Source organism: Aspergillus costaricaensis, assembly GCF_003184835.1.
Source record: "Aspergillus costaricaensis CBS 115574 unplaced genomic scaffold BO79scaffold_2, whole genome shotgun sequence".
In the NCBI taxonomy this organism is placed as follows: Eukaryota; Fungi; Ascomycota; class Eurotiomycetes; order Eurotiales; family Aspergillaceae; genus Aspergillus; species Aspergillus costaricensis.
This window is the reverse complement of record NW_020291802.1, coordinates 1,565,168-1,592,022: the sequence shown is the minus strand read 5'-3', so window position 1 is coordinate 1,592,022 and position 26,855 is coordinate 1,565,168. Positions and strand designations below refer to the sequence as shown.

Genomic DNA, 26,855 nt, shown 5'->3' with positions numbered 1-26,855 from the left:
ACTGTGTTGTGAGTTTAATGTCTAATTGCAAGAGAAAAGTCTATAGCAACTGAAGAAAACAAATAGCAATACTACCAAGGCTCTGATTATTGTTCACAAGAATTTCATCATATAAACTACAGACACTAGATACTGGCTACTTCTCATGATCGACATAACCCTCTAGTATACCCCTGCACGCATCAACCAGGCCCAACAACAATCGTAAAAGAATCCTCTCCATGCACACCAACGCTCCTGTAACCAACAAGTCCCATAGACAAAAGTCATCACAATTACTACCACCTCCCCACTCTACACCCCCAACCTCCTACTGACCCCCTCCGTCCCAGCCGCCTTCTCATAATCCACCGGCCTTCCCAAATCAACCCTCCTCCCCAACGCCCTCCTAATCACCCAATCCTTACTACTAATCTCCTCCTCCACCACCCCCTCCCCCAACGCCGGAATCCTATCCGACTCCAACCGCCGCAAAGGAACCTCATCCTCCGGCCTCGCAAAATACACCAGACTATACCGCGTGAACCCCGCCTGCTGTCCCGGCGGCGCAACCACGCGATGGATATTCGACCGAAACAGCCCATTCGTGAACTTCACCATCGCATCACCGAGATTGATTATAGCATGGCCGGGTAAGGGGCGGACGTACGTCCATTCTGCGTCCGCCCCCGGAGGGAGGACTTGTAGGCCTCCGAGGCGGTTGAAGAGGATGGTGACGCTGCCGAAGTCGGTGTGTTCGCCTAGGGTGGGGTTCTGGGTGGTGGTGGTGGTAGGAGGGGCCTTGATGAAGCGGATTTGGTCCCCGCTGGGGGAGGTTAGGCGGTGGAGGTTGGGGAGTGTGGAAGAGGAGGGGAGGGAGAGGCTGGTGCTTAGGATTGAGAGGAGGAGGGTTACGATGTTGTGGGAGGTTTGGATGAATGATGAGAGGAGGGGGCGGGATTCTTGGAGGATTGGTGGGGATGGGAGGGGGGGTGTTAGGTTTAGGATGTCGTCTTTGGAGACCTATGTGGGTGTTAGTGTGTGGTTGGAGAGTGTGTATGAGGGGGGGATGGGGGTAGGGACATTGTAGAATTCGTTCCCGTCTAGGTTGCCCTGTCTGTCTGCTATCATGGCGCCTTGTGCTTTGTATCCGTAGTAGGAGTTCTGGCTGGCGAGGTCGTATTTCTTTTTCTCGTCCAGGGGAAGGTCGAATAGGCGTTCGCCGATTGGGAAGAGCTTGTCTGCGTGGTTTAAGAGGTTGGTGCCCTCTTCGGTGTCGCGGAGGTCGAGGTAGAAGAATCCGATGTCTTTGCAGGCTTGTAGGAGGTTGTGGGTTTCCGTGACATCGTGGGCTTGTAATTTGGAAAGTGAGAGACGGAGAAGGGGGGCTGTAGGGACTGAGGAGGGGAATGGAGGTAAGCTGCTTGGGTTGGACATTTTGATAAAGTTGATGTTGGATGCGCAATCTGGTAGGGATGTCCCATCATCGACACTTGGTACTAGTATATATAATTTGTGATATGCGGGGAAAACATTTATGCCGAGGGATGATCGGCAACCATAATGTGTTTTAAAAAGAGGCCGGACATTCAGACACACAGCATATCATATATGATAATCAAGCTGTCATTTTATCTGAGCGATACATCGTGCTCTATATTCTGATTCGAGGGCTTCTTCGCTGCATAGCTTGATATTGCGCAGACATAGATTGACAGACAAGACCAGATGCGGTAACTTTGTATGTAATCCTAATTCATGAGCCATATAGAGGACACTTGTAGGATCTGTGATGCAGAGAATTGTTTCCAGATTATCAATTACTATAGTATCGTCAGAATCAGCTATTCGCTGTGGCAATCAATTCGTAGTAGAAGCCTTGAGTAAGCTTCATTAAGTCACAATTGAGTTGAAGGTACTTCAACATTATCAACCTTCGTCTCATTGACAATGCTGTAACTTCAATCAAGACATATTAACAGAAGAATTTGCATGTGAATTTATTCCCGATGAGCTGATGCTGAATGCAAGAGTGTACTTACTATACATCTCCAACCAGTGGGCCCAACCCAATCAGCATGTGATCTTATCAGCAACTCCGATAACCACCAATTTTCCAACACCAACACCATCACCCTGTCACCACCAAACCACCACTCCATACCTCCCCCATCCCAATTCTCAACAAACACATCCCTCACCACCGAACCAGACCCATCCATCAGAATGACAACCCCCAAACCCCACATCGCCCACACCCTCCTCTCACGCGCCCACTCCCCCGACACAGCAACCCAACTCTTCACCGAGCGCATAAAACAAAAGCCACTCTACGTGCGACCAACATCCCCAACACCCGCCGACAACCGCTCACGGCGTCGCCTCCACCGCCTGCGCAAGAAAGAGTACTTCCTGCGCAAACAAAAGCCGCAGCCTTTATCCGCGCGCCAGAAGCGCGCCTCGGGACTGTACGACCTCCCCAAGGAAGAATGCAAGTATGCGATTTTCCAGGAACTGCATGGCATGTGGGTGCGGTATATGCAGGATATGTTGGACTTGGGGGAGAAGAAATTCAAGCCGCCCATGACGCCGTTGTCGCATGGGAGTAAACTCTCCAGTGCGGATTTTCATGGGGCGGAGGTCGAGGTGGTCAGGAGTCGGTGTGAGGGGAGGGTTGGGGTTAGGGGCATTGTGGTGAGGGATACGAAGTTTACGTTTGTGGTGGTTACGAGGGGGGATGAGGTTAAGAGTATGTTTTTCTTCTTTCTTTTTCATTAATGATGAAGTTTGGGTTGGGTGTGTTGCTAATGTGGTTGTTGATTTAGCTATTCCTAAGGAGCAGACTATTTTCCGGTTTAGTGTGCCTTTGCCTCAGGCGGATGATGCTGATGCTGATGGGGCGGCGGGGGCTGGGGAGGCGAGTGCTCATTCTGAGAAGAAGGAGGAGCTTGTGTTTGAGCTTCATGGCAGTCAGTTCCAGAATCGTCCGGTGGACAGAGCGAATAAGAAATTCAAGTGGCGCAATGTGGATTACATTTAGGCCGCTGGGAGGGTGGAAGACTTTTATTGGTAAGGATCGTTAGATCGCTTTATGGTGGACAGCGCGAGGGTACGGCCAGGGAGACTATCCTGCAGAGCTTGGGTCCACGTTAGTCTGACCATAGTCGTGGCAGACTACCCGAGGCTAACGCGCCAGGAGATGCACCATCGAGAGTATTGCTGTCTGCAGCACATCTGACAGGCTTCGCATCAAGCAGGCACGGGCCGCTACGGAGATTTCAATCCATATGGTGTTGTCAGGGGCAGCTCCTACAAAGGCATGGGACATTACTCAGTCTTCGCACCAGCATCTGAGTATCGATGGGAGGATTGATGCTCCTCTCACGATGTGAACGAGTCTTGCTGTCGAGTGAGTCCTTGGAGCAAACCAAGACCGATTGCCTTGTCAGTTCGGTCCAGCAGGATAGCCCAAGGCTTTCGAGACGTGCCCTTGTGCATAAGAGGCCGAGACCTGACTTGGTAGCAACTACAAGTGTACGCGGTGATAGATTGAATTGTATAGTTGAAGATTGATTTCGCTTTGATTTCATATTTGTTATTCAGCCGTGGTATGATCTTCAAGGCTGTGAATAAAGTCCTATATGTCGGACTGCGCTGCCTGGGGTGTGCTGGAGAATCGACAGCTGTAGAGTATTCTCGTAACCTTGCCAGGTAACAGCTCTACCAGCTGTTTCGAGGATTGGCTGCTGCAATCATGTCCGTATGCATTTCTGCCGGACCTGAGAGAGCGCTTAATTGCAGTTTGCATTTGCAGCTCTGCACAGCTTCCTCTGACATTGCGCTTCTACTCCACCGAGAAAAGCAGCAATGGAATATGCTGCAAGCTGCGCGCGCAGCATGCGAAGCTCAGCTCAGAGACGATCAATAAGACCGAATAGAACGTCGAATATAGTTCACATCACATCACATTCCACCCCATTCAATGCTGAAAGTCCTCACACTACTGGGACTCCCAGCATCCGATCCCTCGAGCTTCTTCTCAGCTCCTCCAATCATAAAACCCTTCTTCACACCAGTACCTAGTCGACCTCCAGCGACGATACTCATCAAATCCAACTCTTCATCCCATTCAGCAGACACACTCAAGAAGTGGGAATGAAACCGGAGAGGATCACCGGGATAGGCAAGATACTGACACCCGAAACGTAACCCAGGGGACAGGTAGTATCCTTCAGAGTGAAGGTGAGCGAACAAAGGGTATGAGGAAGGCACATCAGGAAGCGGTAGCTTTTGCTCAGCAGACCACTCATACGGAAGAGGCGGATAAGAAGTAGCAGGCGTGACTCCCATAGCAGTGCCAAAGGGAGCAGCAGCAGCAGTGGCGGACGAAGAACGGCGCGACGACTGCTGATCGTGTGCGAACAAGTCAACAACCGGTTCTCTAGCAGCAGCAGCCTCATTATTAACAGGGTCAGGCTGCTCCTCCTGCTGCTGCTTTTCAGCAGACTTTTTGGCCTTGGCGGCCTTCTTTTCTTCTATTTTCTTTAAAGCCTTCTCGCGTTGCTGCTCCTTCCGGTCGTGTTGTAGTCGCATAGCATGCTGGCCTTGAGATTCTAGCTCACGGAGATACTTCTTGCGATCCTCCTCCATGAGGGCTCGCATTCCGTCCTTTTGGACTTTTACCTCGTCTACAATGCATGCTACACCTTTCTCCACGAGCAACCGGGCCTCTTCCGGCATTAGCTTCAAGGGCAAACCCAGGAAGACATTCTGTTGTGGGATTTGAGGCAATGTGCCGCTTAAGACGCCGCAAATGTGATGCTCGCGTCTCACATACGTAACTGCATCAATTGAGAAGAGAAAGTAGCTACCCCCAATATACGAGATCGGAATAGGAAGGGTGGGTTCGATATCCATTTTTTAGCGACTAAGGGGCACAATTCAATTTATCAAGGGATCTGCTGCTGCGACTGAATATGAACGTTAGCGTTCAGATTCCAATGAATGGTATGGATGAAATGTAAAAGCGCAAGAAAATGCTATTCATTTTCGATACGTTTCTCAATCACATATGCTCGTTTTAATGAGATTATTTAATGAGCTTCAGGGGATTGACAGATTATAGTATTTGTATAATCATGCAAGCAAGGGACAATTGCGCAGAAGGATAGGATCACTGCTTACCATCAATACAACTCAGCATTATAGAGTATCGAAGTGAAGAATGAGGCTCGTGGACTTGGCCAGCAAATCCAGATTGTCGTTGAATGAGCGATGAGGATGGAAGCGAGAAAAAATATTCGGTGGGGTGGAAGCTCTTAAAGAGCTGCCCTGGAAGTACGCCTTTCCTATTCAAGCTAGTAGATATTATATGCTTAGTCATGAATGTGGGAGATGATGCTCTTCGGCGAATGCTGGAAGCTACCACGAGATAATAAGAGTCCGTATAATCATTATCTAAAGCTGTTCAAGTGGCTCTATTGCCACAAGTCATGATGAGCTTCTTGGCCACGCTGTTTCTGGTGTTCTTTGCACCCTTTCTGCTACTCCTAGGTACAACCGCTCGTCTATTCTCCGATGACAGCTGCTGACAGCTTGAAGCATATCTAGGCTTCTCGAGATTCATCGCACCTCGCCTTCGGTCTTATTTCTCAGCATCACCTGCTGGACCGGGACTTGACTCATATGGGAGAGACTACCTCCGCTCAATGGTCAACACTGGGTCCGCTATGTCCGAGCAGATCGAGCTGCAGAATATGTTGGACGTTTCGGATCACGAGGAGTGATTGTGGTCTGGTTCTGGCTATCCCAACCCATCGTGAAACTTAGAACTCAAGATCCGCCTTCTTTGGCATTGCACCCGTCACAGCTGCATCCTGCCCTTCCTTGTCTCCTTCAGCTGGCGGTAAGCTGAATGGCTTGATCTCGAACCTCTTCCGGCTCAGCGTGAAAGCCCAATCCTGTCCGATGTTCTGATCGCTACCACCGCCACGTTCGTGCAGTACTGGCAGACGATGGACTTTCAGCATGCCCTGTGGTGGTTCTTCCTGAGAAGTAGCGGCACCCGAGGTTGCGAGAGCGTCGGAGGAGTGCGGGAAGGGACACAACTCAATGACACCGTCACTCAATAATTCCATCCATCGCACAAGTCCTGTGGCGCGGGGGAAAAGAGATAAGGGCAACGTGATCATCGCCGTCACCCGCGCACCCTGCGCGCTCATCAAAGCTCTGAGAGAGTGTAAGAACGGCAGAAGGTTGTCAGGCTGGCAGGAATCGGGCGGGTATATCGTGGGGTTCAGCAAGGAAGGAATGAGGATGCGATGGACAGTGTTTGGTGGACAAGAGGCAATTGCGGCTTGAAGGCGTCTGTGTATCGACACGAACAAGGGCTCGTTCGATGGCGCGAGGGGTATATAGTTCACGTTGGCGATGGAAGGATGAGTGAGACGTTTCGTGAGGTCAAAAGCATGGCAGAATGCTGGTCGCTTGTCCACGTTTGGATCAGTGGCAGTTTGGCTTTGGTCTCCTGAGGGCGCTGCATAATCGCGTCTGTTAGCACACTACCCTAAACTGTTGCAGTGACAATATGACAATATGACAAGGTGTATACCTCTTGAACCAGCAATCCCTGCTCCAAACTCGCCCAGACGCTCATATCGCCAAGCGATCTTCATGCGCTCTCCTTTCCGTTTATCTTGCTTATCATCAACAGCATCAGCCGGGCCTAACAAGCCCGGAAGACTCCTTCCCCATTGTTCAGGCATTCCCACGACATGAATCTTTTGATCTTGCACCACACCTTCTGCCGCATAGTATCTTAGCAATGCACCCGCAAAATCCGTAGTCCCATTCTCCTCAATAAGTAGTGTCTTCCCTATGGGAAGACCTCCATGTCCAGCCAAAAGGTTATCCAGCGACGGAGTACCAGTGGAAGTAGTCGGCCGCCCATCGTCGGGGGAGGGGCGAACACCGGGAGTCATTTCTGGTGTCGCAGGAGGCTGTTGCGGCTGTGCGTTAGCATTAACAGCACCAGTGCGATCAGCGCCTGCCGAAAGACCAATATTTCTCTTGCGAAAAGACATCGTGTAAGTTGGTAGAATGATTGGAACGCAATGAACCGAACGGGAATACTTTGAAGATTTGCTGCGGGGCAGCTCCGGGAAAGTAAAAGCGGCGCCGCGCTAAAAGTCGAGCAAAAAAGCTGTCCGCCCTCGACTTCTTCGCTTTCACCTTTCTTTCTGGCGCTACGACGACCACCACATCTCTTGTTGCCAGCGCACGTCTTATCCCTTCCCGACTACCGTCTGTCGCGTAAAAGCCGATACCCTACATATTTTGCGATTCAATTGAACGCTCGAAGCCACCATCGCAACCATGTCCGACCCGTTACTCTTCGAAGACACCTTCACGATCACCGCGATCAACTCCCAGAAATATGACCGTGTTTCGCGTCTGAGCTGCAACTCGACCGACACCCTTTCGCACTTCACCCTCGATGTCAACTCCGAGCTTTACCCTTGCGTTGTTAACGAGTCGCTGAACATGGCTCTGGCCTCGACGCTTTCTCTGGATGGCAAGGACGACTCCGGTTCGAAGGGCTGGAGAGAGGTTGGAATGGGCGAGCAGACTTTGGCTAATGACTACGATTATGTCTGCCACGGCAAGGTTTACCGCTTTGAGGAGGGTTCCAGCCAGGGTAACATGTAAGATTTTCCCATGTGTCGCGCGGATCGCGGTCTGCTGCGGACTTCTTCGCCGTGTGACCGAGATCGTTCTTTGTACAACAGCTGACTAAATTCGCGTCTAGGGCCGTTTTCATCTCTTTCGGTGGTCTTTTGCTTTACCTCGAAGGTCCTTACAAGAAGCTGGCACCCTTGAGGATCGACTACGTGTATCTGCTCCTGAAGAAATAGAGAGAAAAAAGAACTTTCACGACCATCACATATAGTGTTCAGAAGGTCTGAGGCGTTGGCCCGTTCTGTCTCGGATAGTCAGAAAAGTCTTTTGCATGCTTGGGGTACTTTGATTGCAGCGCCGGCGTTTGATTGGTGATAGGGTATATCAAATAGAACATTAAATCTTGCTTCACAACACATTTCTGATTCCATATATGCGAGTCAGCTGTAATTTATACCGTCACGTGTGATGCGGTCGGGAACTCCAAGCGTCGATGCATCCGTGCGATGATTTCAAGATAGTCCGGCTCGTTCTCCGGGGTCAAAATACCATGTCTGACGAAGAAGTCGATCAATACAACGGCACAGTTGGGCTTGAACTCCCCATTAGCTAATGCCTGCTTCGTCTCTTCGATAGTGAAAAGCTTGAACTCTTCGACTTCGGTGTCGCAAGGCTTGGGGATAATATCGGCCCCGACCTTGACATCGAAGATATATTCGACCTCTGGCTGCACCAGGTCCGTTTCGCCTCCAGCCTTTGCACTCCGGACATATGTGTACGTGACACATCCGGCCGGAGTGGCATTAGCCCTGACAACGTCTTCCGGCAGAGAGGCTTCCTCCATCGCTTCACGGACAAGACATTCAAATGGGTGCTCTGTGGTGCTCATACCGCCCGCCACGGAGTTATCAAGCATACCGGGGTATGTCTGCTTGGTTCTCGAACGCCTGGGCACCCAGATGCGTAGACCATTCTCATCCTCCACGTAAACCGTGGAGTGCACGCCGTACGAGACGACACCGAATAGCGGGGTAGCAGATCGTTCCATCTCCAAGAGGAATTTCCCACCTGGTCCATAGATAGGATACATCTCATTGCGCCATCCTTTAAGAATGTCAAATGTTCCCAGCTCCACTGCCTTATTCAGCGTCTTGGCCATGATCTCGCTGCGCTGTTGAGGAGTCGCATCGGCCGGAGCAAGGAGGGTGACGCTCCGGTTGTCGGAGTCAATTGCCCACCATTCCGAGGGCAAGTCGAACCGCTCTACTGTCGAGTTCAGAATATATCCGAGAGTAGCATCGCAGCCGGCGACCTTGAAAACATGGTAGTTCTTCAGATGTTCAAGATAGGATGCGGGGCTATCTTGGTAGTACGGAAATCTGCCATGCGGATCTGACGATTAGAATCCAAGCGATGGGGACGGAGGAAAGAGAAATAATTACCTATCGCACTCAATAACCAATTCAAGATTTGACTTGCCCATGATGCCAAAATAATGTTCAAAAAAAGACGTATATATACAAGCCCAGAACTCTAGTGAGTGACAAACACTAACAACAATCACAAAGTCAGCCGCGGGGATGCCCCCCCGACCAACGGGATGTTCTTCAACCAGCCTAGAGCGCGGCGGGCGGGAAGGGAACCCTTATCGATAAGGGCAATAGCCAGAAGACGGGTATTTCGTCACCGAGTCTTTCTTTGAGATTCCATCATGGAACGCGCCAGGAAATTCTTCAAAAGGCTGGCCTAGCTAGCTTACTTTCTCCACCTCCCGGAGAAGCTCCAAGAAAACAACTCTCTTAAGCCATGCGTCGCAATTCCCTCCGATCTGTTCTAGTCCAGCTATAACAATACACCATTAAGATTCAAACCACTCCAACCACATCGAGATCCGATCTACATGCTCTATACAATACAACACTCCTAATTCGTCATCGTCATCATCATTAATTGCCCACCATGTTCTCCGTCATCATACCAGACCATCCGTGCCTCACAGACATCGTCGCCGTCGAAACACAACCAAACGGCCAAACCTCAAAATTCGCCTTCAATTTCCCCCTCCCGCCCAAACTCACTGAACTCGTCGTCTTCTTTCTCCCCGGCACTGTCCTCCCGCCCGATACCGCCGCTGCGATTTACATTCAATTCCCTGATCCGAACAACAATGCACCCCAGTTTAAGTTTATCGGAGCGCTAGCGAATGAGAGACCCTCTGCGATTCTTAAAGTCCAGGCGCCGCAAATCCCAGGACTACAAAATGGCAATGCGATGGGCGGCGCAGCTCCAATGGTGACGTTGGGGATCTCGCTTGAACCTGTTCAGGCCGTTGCACCGCAGGTTGCTGCGCTGGAGGCGGAGCAAGCTGGTGGTGGCGCGGGGCAGTCGCTGGAGCTGGTACGACATAACCGACAGCAGAAGGAAATTACTACGAAGGTGCTGGCGCAGAGGATTATTGGCAATGCGTTTAATTTCTTGGCCAGCTTTGCGTCTGAGGATCCGAGCAATAGAGGACAGGAAACTGTTCCGTTGAAGACTTTTCGTGATTGGTGGACGAAGTTTGAGAGGAAGGTCGAGATGGATCCGACGTTTTTGGAGAGGGAGGATCCGTCGGCTTCGGGGTGATGTGGTGCTAAACTTGTTTCATTCGGATTTTGTTGCTTGGTTCCGAGGGTTTGTCGATTTTGAGCGCTTGCATTTCGGTGGTTTATGTAATTCGGTGTCTCTGATTTTATAGGTCGCTCTATACCCATCGTTTATGGTCATCTGGCTAGATGCGCTTGGGTTTGAGGTTTTAACCATTTGCATCTTTGGTGGATAAAAGATATGATTTCTATTCTTGATCTGTCTATGTGCATCGCTTGAGGTGAAGTTTATCGGGTAGCTAGGCTATTAGCTATGAAGGTGTATCAGCCATTAGTCCTGGCAAAAAGTATAGTATCGCTTTATATGGTCAGGGCTGCTCAGATCATAAACTTCAGGAAGGCCATGGTAATCGCGATGCCGTCGTGTGGGAGACCTGCGCGACTCAAGGCATCTTCTGATTGTTCTTTCGAGAAGAGACCAGACGCAGTCCGCATATTTATGATCTCGGATATGATATCCTCTCTGAACTCGGGATGGCCCTGGAGAGCAATCAACTTCCCCGGAACATACATGCCCTGCACTGCACATCTCGGGGAGGCGCCCAGGGACACTACCTCGGATGGGTATCCGTATGCAATGTCTTGGTGCATTTGATGGATGCGCTGTAAACATACTTTGTTAGCATAGGTTCAGTACCCCACCATAGAAGCTATATGAGAAGACTGAAGATCGGTGGGAAAGAAAGGTGGTAGACATACAAGCTTTTCCCTCCCGAACAACTCCTTTCCCGTCTCAGTCAAGTCCACCTCACACACTGCAATTTCCCATCCTGCAGTGTTGCGACCAACCCTGGCGCCAAGAGCACGTGCCAGGATCTGATGGCCGAAGCAGATGGCGAAAATCTTAACGCGCTTGTCTTCGAACGCTTTCTTGGTGAAATCAACCAGCTTCAGAATCCATGGGTGGTTCTCGAAAGAATCATGTTCTAGGAGACATATGAGTCACAGGGAGCGCCTTGCAGAGAGAGTGCATGCTGCACGATGCGCGGGAATAAGGGAAGGAAGGGTACGGGGGAAAGGTGGGCAGGTAACTTACTGGACCCGGACAAAACAACGGCATCTACATCCTCCAGGTTGGGGTATTCTTGCGCCGTCACCACGTCCCAGCCGCTAATCTCGAGGCCGGTTTCTGGGTCTAGCTTATCGGGCTGACCTAGTGCTGCAGCGCTTTCGCGGAGTAGGCGGGAGAATACACCGCGGTAGCCTCCATATTTGTTGTTGACTTTCTCGACTGGGGTGTCGCATTCAAGGATGGCGATACGAAGCGGGGGCATTGTGGTGGAGGGAGGGGTAATTCAGTGATTCGAAGGCGGAGGCCGGAGAGGAAAGCAGCTGCAGGAGCAGGTCGAAAAGTTAGTGAGCTGCGATGCAAGCTGTTCGCAGATTATGGTTCGATCTGCTTGTTGGATATGCGCAATGACTGTGTCGGAAATGGTGGCCTGGACAGGTAAATCTGGTGTATGAATCACCGTTGGACGCTCTTATCGAATGCGCTAGTCTGTTATCAGTCCCGCCACCTCCTTCGGCTGTGCCTCCCGCTCGGACCGATTCCATCCAAAGTCTTTTCATTCAAGAGGTTCTATGCCTCTCTTGAAAATATCTCAAAGACAATGCAGTGTTCTTGATATGGAGTATACACGGTGCACCTGATAGGATGGCCTTGACTAAAATTTTGCAAGTAGTGGTTGATCATGCATCTTGATGCGGGGAGGATGTCATAGCAAAGCGGCCACCGGATGGCTCTTGCTTTCTGGATTGGAGGTGATTGGATGGTTGAAGAGTAAATCTTGTTCAAGCATTGGGCAGAGACGAATACAAAGTATCCAGTTGCACACCGCATGCAGTCGGGATTGAATCCTGCAACTAGTTGGTGCAATGTGGCAGGGTTCTTTCAGCAGCACTTATTTACTGAACATGCAAACTGCGTGCATATAGCACTGTGTCATCTGCTAAGGCTGATCCGTTGACTTGGGCAGTACCGGATTCATTCTCTTCACCTGTTTAAAAGAAATCACTCATCCTTGGCTTCGGAAAACGACAGAGCTCGGCTAGTGGTCCGAACAATATCATAAGAGAAAAGTAACCATTGGTAGAGAGATGATGGTACCTGGGCCTGACAGTTCGCACGCCATCAGCTCCGCAGATGACACAGGTGACTACTGCATCCCCATAGATAAGTGCTAAAGTAGTGGGATAGTCCACTCGGTATTGATGCCTTACCGAGATGTACTCTGCCGGTATCGCTGTGAGGGCCGCTATCCCTTTTTAGGTTAGATTGTGCAGGGTGCATACACGGTTTGGGGTCCGATGACTGCAGTTAAGCCAATCAGCAAGAGTAGACACACGTGATGCTCAGGGAGTGGGCCGAAATCGCAGTACGAGCAAGACACTCATTTGCCTGCATCAAGAAGGATCCTGTCCACATGCATCCTAAATTCATACTAAAAAGATGAGGGGTTGGAGGCAGCAATGCCGCTATCTGCGCTTATCAAAACAGCTTCCAGGGTTCGTTGGCTTCACGTCTACCATGAATCTTGAAGAACTTTGACGGGTACGTAGGTCAAATTTTGGGCTCCTCGTGCCTGTGAACCAACCAATGCAGCCGTCCAAATCGGTGGAGAATGGGTTGGTCTTTCCGCGCAATTAGGTCGAGGAGGCAAAGGCTGACCGAGTCGAGTCATATCCATAGTTCCGTGCGGGATGGAATCCACCGTGCCGCAGCGTGCATTCTTTAGTGCCACTGACCAGAAAATCCCTCTATAAAATTTGTCTCAGCCAGTCTCCCCGTCTGAATTACACCTCCCTTTGTAGGCTGCTCTCTTTCCTTTTCTTTCTCAATTATCCTTTTCTTCTTTGTATGAACAAAGTTTCAGTGGAGATATTCTGTTTCATATACTATGTTCTGTGATCTTTAAGTTTATTCCAAAGTCGTATTCTAGAGTGATTATTTGATCCAATCTCTTTCACCGCATCTACTGCGATTATGACTTCTCCCCATGCAACAGATGGAAAGCCACCATCTTCTCTCCAAGCTACTGAGTCTACGCCACTGTTGCATCAATCTTCCCGTCAATCATTATACACCAGTCAAGAGGATACGACTGTAGATAAGGATGTTGATCCAAGCCTGTCCTCAACCCTCTTCGCCCCCGAGGAAGACCCGGCGTTGCTTAGTCTCTCCAGAGTCACCTCAATCCCGCAAGGGCTCGATATTGAACCTAATCTCGAGCGACTCCCTTCTGCTCCCGTGAGCCAGAAACAAGTGCCCGGAGATGCCGAAGATGGAGTTGCCGGTGAGCCTACTGGCTATGCTTCACGGTTCATCAATGTCTCACCCATGAGATTCTGGCTTATCTTCTCTGGTATCATGATGGGATACGTGATCGGATTTTTTGACTCCACCTTGATGGCTTCGAGTCACCCTGTTATAACCTCTTACTTCCACGCTTCGAACTCCGCATCTTGGCTATCGACCGCGTTCCTGTTGACATCTACCGCTTTCCTCCCGCTTTTTGGGCGCATTTCTGACACATTTGGAAGGAAGCCAGTCTACCTTTTCGCCATTGCCATCTTTTTCGTCACAACGGCATGGTGCGCAGCCGCCCAAAGCATGTTCAGCTTCATCGCTGCTCGAGCATTTTGTGGACTCGGAGCTGGTGGTGTGTTCTCCATGGGCATGATTCTCTCCAGTGATCTAGTGCGCCTTGAATACCGAGGCGTCTATCAGTCCTACATCAACCTCTGTCTGGGCATTGGTGGTTGCCTTGGTTTGGCATTCGGCGGGTTCCTGTGCGACCAAGTGGGGTGGAGAGGTGCGTTCCTCGTGCAATTGCCCTTCATCTTTGTTTACTTCATCGTGGCAGCTTGGACAACCCCTGCCGACCTGGGCTTGAAGAGGGCCAAAACAGAGAGGAAGAGTCTGATGCAGCTCCTCAAGAGCATTGACCTTGTCGGCTCGTTCATACTTGTCGTCGGTGTGACTTCATTGATTATGGGACTGAATCTGGGTGGTAATGTGTTGAGCTGGACTCACCCCATTGTTATCACGTCCTTGATCTCATCCTTCATTTTAGCTGTTGTTTTTGTTCGCTATGAGCGGACCGTGGAGCGGGGAGTTATGCCAATTTCGCTATTGGTACAGGAGCCTCGCGCCAGCCTTATCTTTGGAAACTTCTTCGGCGCCATCTCCGTTAACACTATGGTCTTCAATGCGCCCCTGTATTTTCAGGCAGTCAAGCTAGCTACTCCGACTGACTCGGGTCTCAGGCTAATTGGCTCAACTCTTGCGGTGACGATCTCCAGTGTGTCGACAGGCTTCATCATCACTTGGACTAAACGGCTTAAGCCAACCATCATCTTTGGCGACATCTTTCTACTGCTCGGTGGTTGCGCTGCCGCTTCCATGGGCGTTGGTACGCCTGATTGGCTTGCGATGGTTTGCGTTTCGCTCTCCAGTCTCGGACAAGGATGCTCTTTCCCCTCGCTAATGGTATCGGTTCTTGCCACTACTGATCAAGAGGACCAGGCCGTGGCCACGACGACCTTGGGTTTGTGGAGAAATCTCGGATCGGTGATGGGTGTCGCAACCAGCAGCTGGATCTTCCAGAACACCCTCGTGTATCAACTCGAAGAGATGGTCACCGGACCAAACAAGGAGGATGTCATCCTCCTTGTTCGCAAATCCGTCCAGGCAATCGCGAAACTCGATTCAATGCATCAGCAACAAGGTAAGTGTTGGATATATGTACCCGTGGAAGTTAGAGATACTAAACCTTGACTAGTGATCGGAGCGTATGCTGCTGCCCTTCGCGCTACTTTCTTCTCTGCTGCCATCTGGGGTGCTCTTATGCTCATTCTGCACCTTCGAGTCCGAGTCCCCAGACTGGGAACTAAAGCATAAGAACTTGAGCTGCTGATCTGCTACAGTACATGGTGTTGACCGAAGGATTGTAGACGGCGATAACATAGACCTCTCTTGCAGCTGCTATCTGAGCAGCACGTTGCTGAAGACCTCATTGATTTACGACCCAATGCCAAAAGTTATGGATAAAGGTAATGTTGAACAAAATTGCGAGCTTTTATAAAGAGATGCGAACACTTTACAGCAAATCATATAAATGAAAATACGAAATTGTGAAAGATGCCACTTCAAGTAGACTACGAAATGAAATAAAATAATTGAGCGGGACCGTATCGCTTCTTTGTTCTGCCGCGGTATTGATCGGTCGCCTAGGCCATTCTGGGACTAGTCTCTCCTACCCGGAGTCACGATTCCCCGCGGATCTTTTGAGATTCCCCGGTCTGTCTCTCTATTGCCAGTGTGAGTTGGTTGACGACACTTCATTGTCTCCTTCTGCTGTTAATCCATAAGGTCTGACTGTGACTGCACGCTATTTTATATCACTATACATAAGCTAACAGCAATCTCGAGCAGATCAACGACCCTTAGATCGCTTCCAAATACCGGTGCCTATGCATTTAAATTTCGGTGTCACCTTGAAAACCTTCGAATCGTGCGCAAATCTTCGATCAGAGTTGGCCATCCCTGTCAACTACGTCACTTATCTTATCGGCCCCGAATATCTATGTGAAGTGGTGCTGCGTTAGGAAGCCGGACGGCGCTATAGATCTTGTGGTTGGCAGAATGCTCGGGAGTGACAGTTTCGGGGGCTGAATCTGGGGTTTGCTGATGATCATAACCCAAGACTGGACGATATACTGTGATTCAGGCTCGACGGGTTATCGTTGATTGAAGCAGCCTGACATGGCGTCAGCTCTCAGCGACCATGTCTCTGTCCCGTCGGACCTGGATCTTTCACTGGACCTGACCGCTTCAGGGCAGATCACCGATATACTCGAGTTCGATCTCGACGAAAACAGTTTGGCTGTTACGACCGAGGCTATCACACAAGACACGAGCCCATCCGACGAGGGCGGAGTTTCAACACCAAACAGCACATCGTTGGATGCGCCACGCCCGTCAGCCGCCAAGCGAAAAAGCAAGATTGTCCTTGCGAAGCCGAGGCGAGTGCGGACAGGCTGCTTAACATGTCGGGAACGTCACCTGAAGTGCGACGAGGCTTTGCACCGATGCCAAAATTGCCGGAAGTCGGGCAGAGTGTGCAGACGTGGAATTCGCTTAAACTTCATAGATATCCAAAAATCGACACCTCCGCACTGCGTAGTCCGTATACCAGCGACGGGTGTGACGTTTCGGGATGAGTCGCGGCTTATAGCGTCTGAATATGTGGGCGGGATTGAGAGATATCCTCCCGAAGTGGCGGAACCTTCGTTGGAGAAGGGAAATGCGACAGGGCCTTGTCTGACTCCTAGTCTGAGTGCCTCGTTCGTGCATGGCTTCGGGACGCCCCAGTCCGGGAGTCTGGCAGGACCGTTTAGCGGCCCACCAAATGCCCCTGCTTTTTACGACCAAAGTGCATCCTTTGCTCCGTTCAGGTCCACAAAAGATGGTCATATCAATGCTACCAACCATACTTGTCTCAACAATCCAGAAGAAGTATACCTGCTACAGGTATTTGTTGAAGAGGTTGGGCTATGGATGGATTCGATGGATGCGGTGAAACATGTAAGTTGTCGATCCTTGCGACGTGTCGTCAGTTGCTTATTTCCATAGTTCACGCATATTCTGCCATTTCATGCGCTCGAAGAACCTATGCTTCTCAAAGCCCTGTTGGCATGCGGTGCGAGGCATCTTTTCCACGTGGACGCCTCATACGGGGAGGAGAAGGCCGCAGAACATCACAATGTCGCCTCACAATATCTTCTTCGCTCATTACAAGACCCTGATCGTGATTCGGCTCTATGCGCAACTACGGCGATTCTCCTGAACATCTACGAGTTAATGTCTGGCCGACCAATTCAAGGCATGAGCCACATTGCTGGTGCGCGAGCTTTAATCAAAGAGTGTCACTGGAATGCCAAAACGCCGGGACTGGGAGGTGCTTGTTTCTGGTTGAATGTAAGCATGGAACTACTCAGCTGTTTGCATTTCAACTGGACGCTTTCCTGGGACCCGGACACGTGGGGCGTTGAACTGGATCTGAACCATGCACAGCCAAGTGTTGCAGGCAATGAAGAAGCCTGGACGCATCAGATGGTCTTCATTTGCGCCAAAATTGCGAACTTTCGATCGCTAGCCCAACCACCGGCACTGGAGGCTGCCAACGACGTGCGGATTAGCCAACGTTATCAGGAATGGTGCACTTATAATGAGTGGTGCGATCAATGGGCTCGAGCCGTACCGCGGTCCATGATGCCTCTGGGATATATTCAATCGTGGCAGACAAACTCTAAATCCGTCTTTCCACAGATATGGTGAGCATCGGTCGATCTCTTCGCACATACCATATTAACATTTATAGGCTGATCAAGCGTTCCACGATCATCGCTCGACTACTATACCACACTGCACGCATTCTGCTTACGAAGACAAATCCAGTGGAGTCGGAGTACAGTGCCGAGATGCAGACCGTACAGCAAAGCCATGCAAGGGATATCTGCGGCATCGTGGCACACTCCAGGGATCGGTACGTTGACTGCCAGTATGTGTATAATGAGTTAATGGCTAATATGAAGCAGCGGAGTCGCAAGTCTATCGATTCGTTTCCTCGCTATTGCCGCAGAGTGCCTGGCAACTAGGGAAGCTCAGCAAGAGGCCTTGGGCATCCTTGAGGATATCATAAAGCAGACGGGCTGGAAGGCAGAGCACGTGAAGCAGGAGCTTCAGGAAGCCTGGGGCTGGAGTGACTCTCACGGTCCTCCAATGCACATGTCGGAAGATATCCTGGCGTTATTCAACAGTGACCATCCTTTGACAGCGGATCATACTCCTGCCCGGCCCAAGGTGCCAGCTGGGGTGATTAATCCGCTCATGGCGACTGCGGACTTTTCGATGGAGAATCATCCATATCAGGATTACTATGTTGCGCCACATCGTTCCATTAGCCATTATCCTTTTGGGGGATTTTAATGTGCGGCTGTCTCTGAATTTCTGCTGGCGTTGTGGCTTGACTGGTTTGATTTATGGAAGGGATTTGTTTAGATACCACTAGAGTTGTGAGGTTTATGTTTGGGTACTATCATACCGGTGATGCTTAGACACGGATATCATCGGCGACGCAGCTAGCATTGGGCGGGAATATGTCATTTATATCCTTAGCGATCTCCCCCCACCTTCGCAAACTCTCATCAGAGATGATTATCTTTCCTTTTTCTGAATAACGACTATCTGCCAACAGCCTCTTGTACAACCCGAGTTGATACAATATGCACTTTTCATGGATTAATAGCTTATAAGCAGCCCCGCAGGCTGAACTTGCAGCCCGGACGGCTGATGAAATGCTGATGAATCGCGGAAACACTTCCGTTTAGGTACTTTGGGTCACTAGCTTGCCAAATCAGACTGTTCAATCATATCTCACATGGACATGTTGATGTCATGACTTGGAATAGAGATAACAAACTCTAAATTCCCATATCAGTCTCCTCCCCGGTCTGCCTCGGGAGAGCCGAAAGACTCGAGAACGATACTGATAACTTTAATATACCCAGAGATGATCCAGGCTCTGGCTATAAGAGAACCAAGATCCATTCTGTCGTATTATACGAGTCCCTCGCCACACGGAACAGGGCCCAAACGATCCCTTCCACTGATTCTCTTGTCCCTCGGTGCCAAGTACACAGTGACCTGCCATGGACTTTCCATCTACCGTACAGCTGCGGGACTCGTGACGTGTCCTATCGTTACCCACAACTCAATTCTCTCTCCTCGAGTTATGTTTACCCTTGGCCTGCAATGGCGAAATCCGGGGTAATAGATCTGCGGGGTCATCATGCGGGGAAACTTTCGTCTATGCCTATCCCTTTGAGAGCTATATAATGCCATCCCATTACAGCAGTCAAGAAATGCATCCCAATCCTCCATCCTGAAGCCTCCAAGCATGAAAGAAGAATCCCCCGTACCCGCAGCAATGGAAGCAGAAAAAGCCTTAGAGGCATCTCACATCGAAGATGCCGAGAAGAACAGCATTCAACCCGGAGAATCCCTTGACTACTTTACTCCGAAGGAGAAAAAAAGACTCACGAGACGAATTGACATTCGTCTTGTAATCCCACTGGGTTGTTTATATTGCATCAGTCTGCTGGATAGAACCAACTTGGGAGCTGCCTCGGTTGCCGGGTATGGGCTTTCCAGTCTTCTTTCAACCCCGCTTCAAGGCCATGGCTTGGCCAAGAGATTAAGCTAACTCAATTTGTTGTACTGATAGGATGCAGGAAGAATTGAAGATGAATGCCAAGAATAATGGTTACAGTATTAGCTCGTTGGTCTTTTTCATCACCTATACCGTGTTTCAGCCCCCCATGACGGTAATTATTCGGAAACTTGGACCGAGGCTGTTTCTATCTGCTATTGTTTTGATGTGGGGAATCGTGATGATTGTAAGTTTTACGATTATGGGGTGTTATACTGTTTAGAGGTGGTAGTGGAGGCGTTGACTGACTACAACTAGGGCTTTGGCCTCTCGCCAACATGGCCAGTGCTGGCTGGACTGCGGGTCATTCTTGGTGCCCTGGAAGCAGGTTTCTACCCAGGCTGCGTTTACCTCCTTAGTACCTGGTACCCTCGCTTCGAACTACAGAAGCGAAATGCCCTCTTCTACCTGATTGGCAGTACGGCATCCGGATTCGGCGGTATTCTCGCATATGGACTGATGCAGATGGATGGACTCGGCGGCAAGTCCGGGTGGAGATGGATCTTCATTGTACTGCCCCGTGCCCCACAGACCCTACAGACAAACACTAATGCAGACCACCACAGATCGAGGGCATCCTAACTTGCGTAATGGGCATCGGCTCCTACGCCATCCTCGTCGACTTTCCCGAACAATCCCCCAAGTCATGGCACTTTCTCAACGAATCAGAGGCCGCCTACGTGGTAGCTACGATCGAGAACGACCGCTCGGACGTCTACATGGAGCCATTCACATTGAAAAGTTATCTCCGCAGCGGCGCAGATAGCAAAGTCTGGGCATACGCGGCCATGTATATGCTCACCACAGCGAACAGCTACTCGATCGCTTACTTCCTTCCTATCATTCTAGAGGACAGTATGGGATTTTCGGTAGCTAAGGCCCAGTGTCTGGTGGCTCCGCCGTATGTTGCAGCGGCGATAGTGATGTACACCCAGGCGGTTTATGCCGATAAATGGCACCTGAGGGGACCGATCATTGCTGCGAATGCCGCTATGGGACTGCTGGGGCTTGCACTATTAGGGTATCTCAAAGAGTCGGGACCACGGTATTTTGGTGTCTTCTTGGCGACTATTGCTGGTGAGTATTCTTCGCTTGAAGGTATGATCGTCATGCTGATGGAAGTGTAGCCAACGCGAACTGTCCGGCATTGGTCTCATGGCAAAGGTAAGCCCTTCCCCATAATTACTACCCTCTCTACCTGATATCTCAGGGCTAATGCAGCAAACTAGTAACAACGTCCGCGGCCAATGGAAACGCGCCTTCACATCCGCTACCCTCATTGGCGGGGGCAGTATCGGAGGCATCATCGGCACAACAGTCTTTAGGGCCCAAGATGCACCGAATTACCGGCCCGGGCTGTTGACCACGATGATTGCGAACGCGCTGATTATTCTGGTAGTGGCGGGACTCAGCTTCAAGTTCTGGCGGGCAAATAAGCGGGTTGATCGTGGGGGGAAGCCGATTGAGGGTTTGGCTGGGTTTAAGTATACGTATTAGAGAGTTATTGGGAGTGAGAGTTGAGGAAGCGGATACTGTTGGATGCTGTTGTTGTAGGGTAGCAGTAGATGGCATTTCTTAAGATCACCTATCCTATAATTCTATGGCTATAGGTAGAGTAGACAGAGACGTTGCTAATTAGTCACTTCTACATCCCTGTTCCTAATCCAGATGCCATTGGTCGGTTCATCCATGTTATTGATGATAGACTCACCCGACATCCTTTGCGCCTAGCAAATTACTAGTAGTACTTGAGTCTATAAAGTCCTCACGAGAGATAAAGTTCACCGTCAAACGTAACCTGAAATGACAGCTTCGATTCACTGGCAGGCCCCTGACCGAACCCGCTCTTCTACTATCTTGCTTTAACCCACTGCTAATAAATATAAATCTGCAAACATCTATCATAGCATACTAGCCCAATAACCCTCAACCCCATCTAGTAAAGTCCCTACACCAAACCCTTCCACTCCATCCACTCCATCCCCCCAAACAAGGCAACCCATACAACACCATCAACCACACACACACCACAACCTCCACGCCGCCGCATCCCCCTCCACCGTCCTCCCAATCAACACCCTCCCACAACCAACCCCCCTACACCCCCAACAACCACATACCACACCCACCCCTCCAACCCCCAAGACCACACACAGAGAACACTCCACCCGACAACAAACCCCGCAATAGACTACCTGGACCACCACTCCCCGAACGCCAGCGGAATCGTCTGTCTCCCGCGGGTGCGATCCCCCGCCATATCCTTCAGATCCTGAATCTGCATCGTCGTGAGGATCACGCCGCTGATCACGATCGTCCAGAGATATCCCTTCTCAGAGGGTTGTATCTCCCCCTCGTCCCCGGTACAGGCAATCTTCAACGAAGCAATATTATACAAACCATAAGCAACAGCGATCATACCATCACGGATGAGTTCATCACCCCCTTTCAGGTCATTATACATCCCGGTGAGGATCAGGATGGGGCAGGCTTCTTGCCATACGCCTAGCGTGTAGGTGATGCCTAGGACGATGGGGATGGTGATGAGGAGACGGCGCGTTTGGTCGGCTGTTATGCGGTTCGTTGGGAGGGGACGCCAGGGTTTGTTGAGGTGGTCTTCGTGGATGGATTCCGGGAGGCGTTGGTTGGAGAGGTCGAAGATGAAGACTAGGGCCCAGTTGAAGAGGATTATTAGGGGCAGGCGGGGGAAGAGGGTTGATAGGTGGGGGGTGGTGGGGGGGGTGGTTAGGGCTGGGCCGGAGAGGGCGCCCAGGAAGCCGAAGAAGGAGTTGGGGAGAACGAAGGTTGGGATGTTGCTTTCGGTGAAGTGCCAGATTAGGGTGGGGAGGTGGTGGATGTGGTGGAGGTGGATGATGATGTAGATTGGACTTGGGTGGATGGCTATCGGCAGTGTGATGAATTTAGTGCTATATATGTCTGGTAATGGGAGATAGATTTTCTGTATCATTACCTAGGTAGAGATTGAATACGTTGGGACTGTTGAATATACTGAAATCTCTACACTGCATCTAACATCCATACCTGCTAGAAGTTTACTATACTACACGGTTGGCTCCGAGCTCGGAATCACCGATGTATACATGCCATTTACCAAGGGGACGGAACCCGCATAATGCAGCCCTATACAGTGTCCTGTAGATAGACCCTTTCGTCACCATTCTGCTACATTACCGAGTTCGATACTCTACTCTCTCTGGCTCATGGTTCCACTGTCACAACATGTCAAATCTTGCCCCCTTGCAGAGCATAGTTCTCTCGGCCCTTCCGTCCGCTTACCACAAAAGACTATGGCATGTGTAGGGAGTGACAGAATTTGAACTAGATTTGGTGTCCTGCATACAGAGGCGGAGACTCCGTCTGACAAAAACAGTGAAAGTAGCGTCCCTTGCAGTCAGGGGTTAAGAGTTCTGACAATCCGTCCTCTATCTATAAGATGACCTGGAAAGAATCATTGTATTAAGAGACGATGTATTCAGCCCTATGCAATATCAAGTTCATACTCATGCCGCCTCCAGTAAGGCACAGCAGGGTTTTTATTTGTGTAACTATGTTTTGTTAGTTATGTCTTTTTTGAGGTGGGCTTGGTAGTGTACTACTTTGAGTTCGATGCACTGGGTAAGTTTGTCCCCAACAGATTCTTCTGGAATGCTTCATCACAACGATCTATCTTTTCGGTTAATTTGTAGGGTTGACCGGCATCTCCAATGTCGTAGACTGTATCTGGAAGACGCCACTAGCAAGGGAAATAGAGCCTCGCGTCTAGTGGCAACGTTCTGGCGGTGGTGGGACGGGATGAAGCAGCATGATAGGTAATGAACTGATTTAAGTGATATGTCGTCTCATTCGATAACCATAATGCGAAGAGGAAATCACTTACTGAACAGGGGTATTGAATGAATATCCATGAAGGTGATGTTATGTCGAAGCACTAACCGCTAGACCAAAAACGATATATCGTGTCTAGTCAGCCAAGCGACGTAGAGATATCTGTCCCAACATATTATGTATTCCAATCTGCCTGAACAACAAACCACTGCACCCCACCCATCAGCCAGCCCTCTTCTCATCCCTCACAATTTTAACATCATGCCTCACACTAATCCCACTCCTCCCCTTATCCACCAAATCTGCCAAAGTAAGCACAGATCACTCCGGGGGTGGCTGAAAGAGAATCTAGAGTTATTACTATATTCATCAAATGGGGCTGTGGTTTAGTGGTATAATATTCCCTTAGCATGGGAGAGGTCCGGGGTTCGATTCCCCGCAGCTCCATTTTTTGTCTTTGTCATGTGGTATGTGGCTTGTATATCCTAAAAGCCTATATACGCGTGTAGTCCTATCGAATCAATGATAGATGTGGCCTATTCTTGATTCAAGACTAGCATACAATGCTTACTATGGTAGTCTCATGGCAGTATCTCTATATGATATTTCTCAAATAATGAAAACTTGCAGGCTTCATTGGGATGTAGCGTATACGCCTATAAATTGGGAGGTGTATCCCACACAACAGTGAGATATGTCTTTGTCTATCCTGTCTAAAATCATTTATCGAAGACAAAACTGTGTAGTAGGTGTTCTCTTCAATTCGGAACGGAGAGGATCCGGATCAATTTCCTCTGGATGTGATATGCTCTCGACGAAAGCCCGCCCAATGAACTTGAAGCACTGGGCCTTTTCACCATCCACAAGCATCTTCTCTGGGATAGGGCGGAGAACAAACACTTGGACAATGCCACAGGGGACGACAATATGATCACCTTCTTCAATCTCACAACCCGTAAAGCCAACAATACTCCTTCCAGTTGAGGTGGCCATCGTAAAAAATCGCTTTTCTGTAAGCTTTTCAAAACAGAGGCGAAGCGCTGGGAGAGATCCTCTCGTTGCCTCCAGAAACTTTTCATGCTCATCAGAGACAGGAATTGTCATGATATCGAGGAATGTTTTCGATATAAAATAACCCTGGCAACCAGTGTAGTGATAAGTAGCTTTGAATATATTATCGGGCGTTGCGGCGGTTTTGGCAAGCACCTGTACCTGCCCAAGACAGTCCAAGGCTGGTGAGTCAAACAAGTATGGAGGAGAGGCAACTCCTATCTTCTGACACCAGAGCTTGAGAGTCTGCATATTATCTGTGATTATAGGGGCATGATCTTGAATTGGCTTCCAGGGAACCTCATCCATTGCCACTGCTTTATATAAGTCTAAGTTTGGTTGCATCTTTGCTCGATGCTCCGGATCCGTCGCGGTGAAGTCCACAACCCATGAAGGGAGTGAGTCGTCCCTGTTAGAAGACCTGAAACAAAAATCAAAGTCCTTGAGTATACGTATATTGGCTTCGTGTCCCAAGACGAATGAAGTTGTTTCATGATTGACCTGGCTGATGGTCTTTCGATAGTCGGGAGGGTATATTTCCCTAGCCGCAGGAGAAAGCCCATATAACGCATATACATTGTCCAGTTGATTACTGCAGTGCCGGTCAACCGTAAGCAATAGCAAATCCCCAAGCCTAGATAGACGCGGGGTATCTGGATTGAGGAGCAGAATATCTCGAGGGATCTTAATCAAGAGACTGTCGAGTTCTTGCTGCCTTTCAAAGAGGAAACGACTGGCATTGTAAAGATTTTCCGTCCCGTATGTATCTGCTATTATAGATGCACCCTGTGAGGAGGTAAGCCAATTAGCAAGAAGTCTGACAACGACAATGTCGGTGTTTAATCGCTTGAAGATGTTCCCTATGGTAAAAGTCGTCTTTCCATGCATGCATACAACGGCATCTCTTGAGAGATGCCACTCTTGGAATGTCCATAGACGACGCCAATACTGCGCGGCACACAGTGCGTTAGCAGATAAACAGAACAGCGCTATAGCTTCCAAAACATGAAGACCCTTGCTATCATAGATGCTATTATAATAATCCCCATCTTGGTTGGCATGATACCACTCGATGAGCTCAAGTGCTTCCGGCTTCAGATCTCCCAACCAAGCAATCACCGACGTGGCAGTCGAATAGATCTGACACATCAAAGGAACCTGCGAGTTCCGCTCCGAGATATCGTTCTGATTGATGCAGACATAATCAACCCACACCGTGCGTTCTGAATCAGGCTGGCGAATTCCCCGCAAGAAAGCATGCAGATTCGGTGTTACACCAATAATGCAGTCATCAACTGAGATGTCCACGGTCACAGAGGTGTCACCCCATACGTAAGACAAGGCCTCGAAGTCGCAGGCATTGTTGAGAGACACGGTATGGAGCGATGCTCGAACAAGGTTCTCGCCATTCTCATCCGGAAAGATAGTCAAAAGACGAATCTGTTTGGCACTGGGGTCTAACTTGTTGTATGACAACGGCATTCTGGAAAGTAGCAGGCTCAAGATGAGGCGGTGGTCGTGCTAGTGTATAATATTCTCAGTTATTCGCGGTAGCTCGGGTAGTCATTAGGTATCCTTACGAGCTGCATTCAGGTCAAGAAGTGCGGAGTGCGCCAAAATGATGGTGCGGCGCTAATGCTGCACCCTCGACACACTGACCTTTTACTAGAGAACATGTCCTCCAGAAGTAGCTGTCTTTGCCTTTTTGACACACAGCCTTTGTGGAAGTTGTTTGAGTATTCCAAGTGTCTGCAGATTCGAGGATTTCTGGATGGGGACACTACCATACCAGCATCAAGAAAGGAAGGAGTTACCACCATTGTTTTGAAAGCTGATAATAATTATGTTGGGGCACATCTCTCTCCGTCTCCTGGCTGACTGGACGCAATGCATATACATATATATCCCATCAATGTAGCTCTAGCACTAGCACTGGGAAGTGGTGACTGACACTAGCAGGTCGGTGGAGTCAGTCGAGCTTATTGCTGATCAAATTAGACTAGCGACGATAGACTATACTATGACTCTCAGGAAGTTCATGAACGTGCCATACTTGACGCCTGTAGACTGGCGCTGTTCAAGTGCACCGAGTAGTGACCCCCCTTCCCTGGTCAAAGAGGGCCAGTGATAATGCCAAGGGTTTATGAATGGCCATTTCCTAGGGCCTGCGCTGTCCAAGTAAATTAGAAATGGTGAGCATGAACATAGAGCAGAGCGGATTGCCCTATCCCAGTTATATATAGTTTGATGACCAGTATCTTGTAATATTAACAAAGTTGACATGCTCCTAAACTACCAATCCTCATTTTAACCACATTTTAGATATCCCCATAATTACAATACCAAACACAATTAACACAAGCCCCGATCAAAATGTGCAATTATC

General features: G+C 49.6%; 14 protein-coding genes and 1 non-coding gene across 15 annotated transcripts; 8 read left to right on the top strand and 7 right to left on the bottom strand.

Annotated features, from left to right (window-relative positions):
• Positions 1-294: 294 nt before the first annotated feature.
• Positions 295-1,416, bottom strand: BO79DRAFT_186647 (putative oxidoreductase, 2OG-Fe(II) oxygenase family; the record flags this gene model as incomplete). Its single annotated transcript, XM_025680485.1, has 2 exons — positions 295-1,002; positions 1,063-1,416. The coding sequence occupies 2 exons, from the start codon at positions 1,414-1,416 to the stop codon at positions 295-297; spliced, it is 1,062 nt and encodes a 353-aa protein (XP_025544704.1).
• Positions 1,417-2,135: 719 nt separating this feature from the next.
• BO79DRAFT_284364 (RNase P/RNase MRP complex subunit) lies at positions 2,136-3,334 on the top strand. The gene is made up of 2 exons (XM_025688242.1): positions 2,136-2,728; positions 2,805-3,334. The coding sequence occupies exons 1-2, from the start codon at positions 2,206-2,208 to the stop codon at positions 3,017-3,019; spliced, it is 738 nt and encodes a 245-aa protein (XP_025544703.1). The 5' UTR covers positions 2,136-2,205; the 3' UTR covers positions 3,020-3,334.
• Positions 3,335-3,557: 223 nt separating this feature from the next.
• Positions 3,558-5,245, bottom strand: BO79DRAFT_186641 (tRNA splicing endonuclease subunit SEN34). Its single transcript, XM_025680484.1, has 2 exons — positions 5,164-5,245; positions 3,558-4,949 (listed from the first exon to the last, which is right to left on the bottom strand). Exon 2 carries the CDS (start codon positions 4,894-4,896, stop codon positions 3,943-3,945), a length of 954 nt encoding a protein of 317 aa, XP_025544702.1. The 5' UTR covers positions 4,897-4,949; positions 5,164-5,245; the 3' UTR covers positions 3,558-3,942.
• Positions 5,246-5,473: 228 nt separating this feature from the next.
• On the bottom strand, positions 5,474-7,061 carry BO79DRAFT_234742 (elongator complex protein 4; the record flags this gene model as incomplete). The annotated part of the gene is made up of 2 exons (XM_025684407.1): positions 5,474-6,514; positions 6,590-7,061. The coding sequence occupies 2 exons, from the start codon at positions 7,059-7,061 to the stop codon at positions 5,805-5,807; spliced, it is 1,182 nt and encodes a 393-aa protein (XP_025544700.1). The 3' UTR covers positions 5,474-5,804.
• BO79DRAFT_250492 (uncharacterized protein) lies at positions 5,475-5,765 on the top strand (the record flags this gene model as incomplete). The annotated part of the gene is made up of 2 exons (XM_025685823.1): positions 5,475-5,532; positions 5,590-5,765. 2 exons carry the CDS (start codon positions 5,475-5,477, stop codon positions 5,763-5,765), a joined length of 234 nt encoding a protein of 77 aa, XP_025544701.1.
• Positions 7,062-7,221: 160 nt separating the features above from the next.
• BO79DRAFT_242441 (DNA-directed RNA polymerase core subunit RPB8) lies at positions 7,222-8,064 on the top strand. Its single transcript, XM_025685207.1, has 2 exons — positions 7,222-7,682; positions 7,787-8,064. Exons 1-2 carry the CDS (start codon positions 7,354-7,356, stop codon positions 7,890-7,892), a joined length of 435 nt encoding a protein of 144 aa, XP_025544699.1. The 5' UTR covers positions 7,222-7,353; the 3' UTR covers positions 7,893-8,064.
• Positions 8,015-9,167, bottom strand: BO79DRAFT_164874 (thiamine pyrophosphokinase-related protein). Its single transcript, XM_025679227.1, has 2 exons — positions 9,099-9,167; positions 8,015-9,035 (listed from the first exon to the last, which is right to left on the bottom strand). Exons 1-2 carry the CDS (start codon positions 9,137-9,139, stop codon positions 8,108-8,110), a joined length of 969 nt encoding a protein of 322 aa, XP_025544698.1. The 5' UTR covers positions 9,140-9,167; the 3' UTR covers positions 8,015-8,107.
• A 292-nt stretch (positions 9,168-9,459) lies between these two features.
• On the top strand, positions 9,460-10,468 carry BO79DRAFT_206670 (OPI10 family protein). Its single transcript, XM_025682026.1, has one exon. It carries the CDS (start codon positions 9,616-9,618, stop codon positions 10,279-10,281), a length of 666 nt encoding a protein of 221 aa, XP_025544697.1. The 5' UTR covers positions 9,460-9,615; the 3' UTR covers positions 10,282-10,468.
• BO79DRAFT_186625 (type 1 glutamine amidotransferase) lies at positions 10,469-11,734 on the bottom strand. Its single transcript, XM_025680483.1, has 3 exons — positions 11,338-11,734; positions 11,001-11,227; positions 10,469-10,904 (listed from the first exon to the last, which is right to left on the bottom strand). Exons 1-3 carry the CDS (start codon positions 11,573-11,575, stop codon positions 10,620-10,622), a joined length of 750 nt encoding a protein of 249 aa, XP_025544696.1. The 5' UTR covers positions 11,576-11,734; the 3' UTR covers positions 10,469-10,619.
• Positions 11,735-13,163: 1,429 nt separating this feature from the next.
• BO79DRAFT_164867 (putative MFS multidrug transporter) lies at positions 13,164-15,376 on the top strand. The gene is made up of 2 exons (XM_025679226.1): positions 13,164-15,028; positions 15,083-15,376. The coding sequence occupies exons 1-2, from the start codon at positions 13,285-13,287 to the stop codon at positions 15,199-15,201; spliced, it is 1,863 nt and encodes a 620-aa protein (XP_025544695.1). The 5' UTR covers positions 13,164-13,284; the 3' UTR covers positions 15,202-15,376.
• A 263-nt stretch (positions 15,377-15,639) lies between these two features.
• Positions 15,640-18,348, top strand: BO79DRAFT_284355 (Zn(II)2Cys6 transcription factor). Its single transcript, XM_025688241.1, has 5 exons — positions 15,640-15,672; positions 15,736-16,887; positions 16,936-17,636; positions 17,684-17,848; positions 17,901-18,348. The coding sequence occupies exons 2-5, from the start codon at positions 16,066-16,068 to the stop codon at positions 18,289-18,291; spliced, it is 2,079 nt and encodes a 692-aa protein (XP_025544694.1). The 5' UTR covers positions 15,640-15,672; positions 15,736-16,065; the 3' UTR covers positions 18,292-18,348.
• Positions 18,349-19,291: 943 nt separating this feature from the next.
• BO79DRAFT_164861 (phthalate transporter) lies at positions 19,292-21,084 on the top strand (the record flags this gene model as incomplete). Its single annotated transcript, XM_025679225.1, has 6 exons — positions 19,292-19,500; positions 19,589-19,760; positions 19,832-20,083; positions 20,140-20,650; positions 20,701-20,737; positions 20,803-21,084. 6 exons carry the CDS (start codon positions 19,292-19,294, stop codon positions 21,068-21,070), a joined length of 1,449 nt encoding a protein of 482 aa, XP_025544693.1. The 3' UTR covers positions 21,071-21,084.
• A 680-nt stretch (positions 21,085-21,764) lies between these two features.
• BO79DRAFT_250483 (UbiA family prenyltransferase) lies at positions 21,765-22,541 on the bottom strand (the record flags this gene model as incomplete). The annotated part of the gene is made up of 1 exon (XM_025685822.1): positions 21,765-22,541. The coding sequence occupies one exon, from the start codon at positions 22,539-22,541 to the stop codon at positions 21,765-21,767; it is 777 nt and encodes a 258-aa protein (XP_025544692.1).
• Positions 22,542-23,794: 1,253 nt separating this feature from the next.
• On the top strand, positions 23,795-23,866 carry BO79DRAFT_t22. Its single transcript has one exon. It is a non-coding gene; the product is annotated as a tRNA-Ala (tRNA).
• Positions 23,867-24,718: 852 nt separating this feature from the next.
• Positions 24,719-25,951, bottom strand: BO79DRAFT_102410 (HET domain-containing protein; the record flags this gene model as incomplete). The annotated part of the gene is made up of 1 exon (XM_025677875.1): positions 24,719-25,951. A coding segment is annotated over one exon (1,233 nt), but the record flags the coding sequence as incomplete, so codon positions are not given.
• Between the last annotated feature and the right edge of the window lie 904 nt (positions 25,952-26,855).

Bases quoted from the DNA above. Each gene is read 5' to 3' on its own strand.
- BO79DRAFT_284364 (XM_025688242.1), top strand. From the start codon at position 2,206: ATGACAACCCCCAAACCCCACATCGCCCACACCCTCCTCTCACGCGCC. The intron at 2,729-2,804 runs GTATGTTTTTCT...TTGTTGATTTAG, and splicing joins GAGGGGGGATGAGGTTAAGA to CTATTCCTAAGGAGCAGACT.
- BO79DRAFT_186641 (XM_025680484.1), bottom strand. From the start codon at position 4,896: ATGGATATCGAACCCACCCTTCCTATTCCGATCTCGTATATTGGGGGT.
- BO79DRAFT_242441 (XM_025685207.1), top strand. From the start codon at position 7,354: ATGTCCGACCCGTTACTCTTCGAAGACACCTTCACGATCACCGCGATC. The intron at 7,683-7,786 runs GTAAGATTTTCC...ATTCGCGTCTAG, and splicing joins GGTTCCAGCCAGGGTAACAT to GGCCGTTTTCATCTCTTTCG.
- BO79DRAFT_164874 (XM_025679227.1), bottom strand. From the start codon at position 9,139: ATGGGCAAGTCAAATCTTGAATTGGTTATTGAGTGCGATAG. The intron at 9,036-9,098 runs GTAATTATTTCT...TCCGCATGGCAG, and splicing joins TTGGTTATTGAGTGCGATAG to ATTTCCGTACTACCAAGATA.
- BO79DRAFT_206670 (XM_025682026.1), top strand. From the start codon at position 9,616: ATGTTCTCCGTCATCATACCAGACCATCCGTGCCTCACAGACATCGTC.
- BO79DRAFT_186625 (XM_025680483.1), bottom strand. From the start codon at position 11,575: ATGCCCCCGCTTCGTATCGCCATCCTTGAATGCGACACCCCAGTCGAG. The intron at 11,228-11,337 runs GTAAGTTACCTG...TATGTCTCCTAG, and splicing joins CGTTGTTTTGTCCGGGTCCA to AACATGATTCTTTCGAGAAC. The intron at 10,905-11,000 runs GTATGTCTACCA...GTATGTTTACAG, and splicing joins TGTTCGGGAGGGAAAAGCTT to CGCATCCATCAAATGCACCA.
- BO79DRAFT_164867 (XM_025679226.1), top strand. From the start codon at position 13,285: ATGACTTCTCCCCATGCAACAGATGGAAAGCCACCATCTTCTCTCCAA. The intron at 15,029-15,082 runs GTAAGTGTTGGA...AACCTTGACTAG, and splicing joins TTCAATGCATCAGCAACAAG to TGATCGGAGCGTATGCTGCT.
- BO79DRAFT_284355 (XM_025688241.1), top strand. From the start codon at position 16,066: ATGGCGTCAGCTCTCAGCGACCATGTCTCTGTCCCGTCGGACCTGGAT. The intron at 16,888-16,935 runs GTAAGTTGTCGA...TTATTTCCATAG, and splicing joins CGATGGATGCGGTGAAACAT to TTCACGCATATTCTGCCATT. The intron at 17,637-17,683 runs GTGAGCATCGGT...TAACATTTATAG, and splicing joins TCCGTCTTTCCACAGATATG to GCTGATCAAGCGTTCCACGA.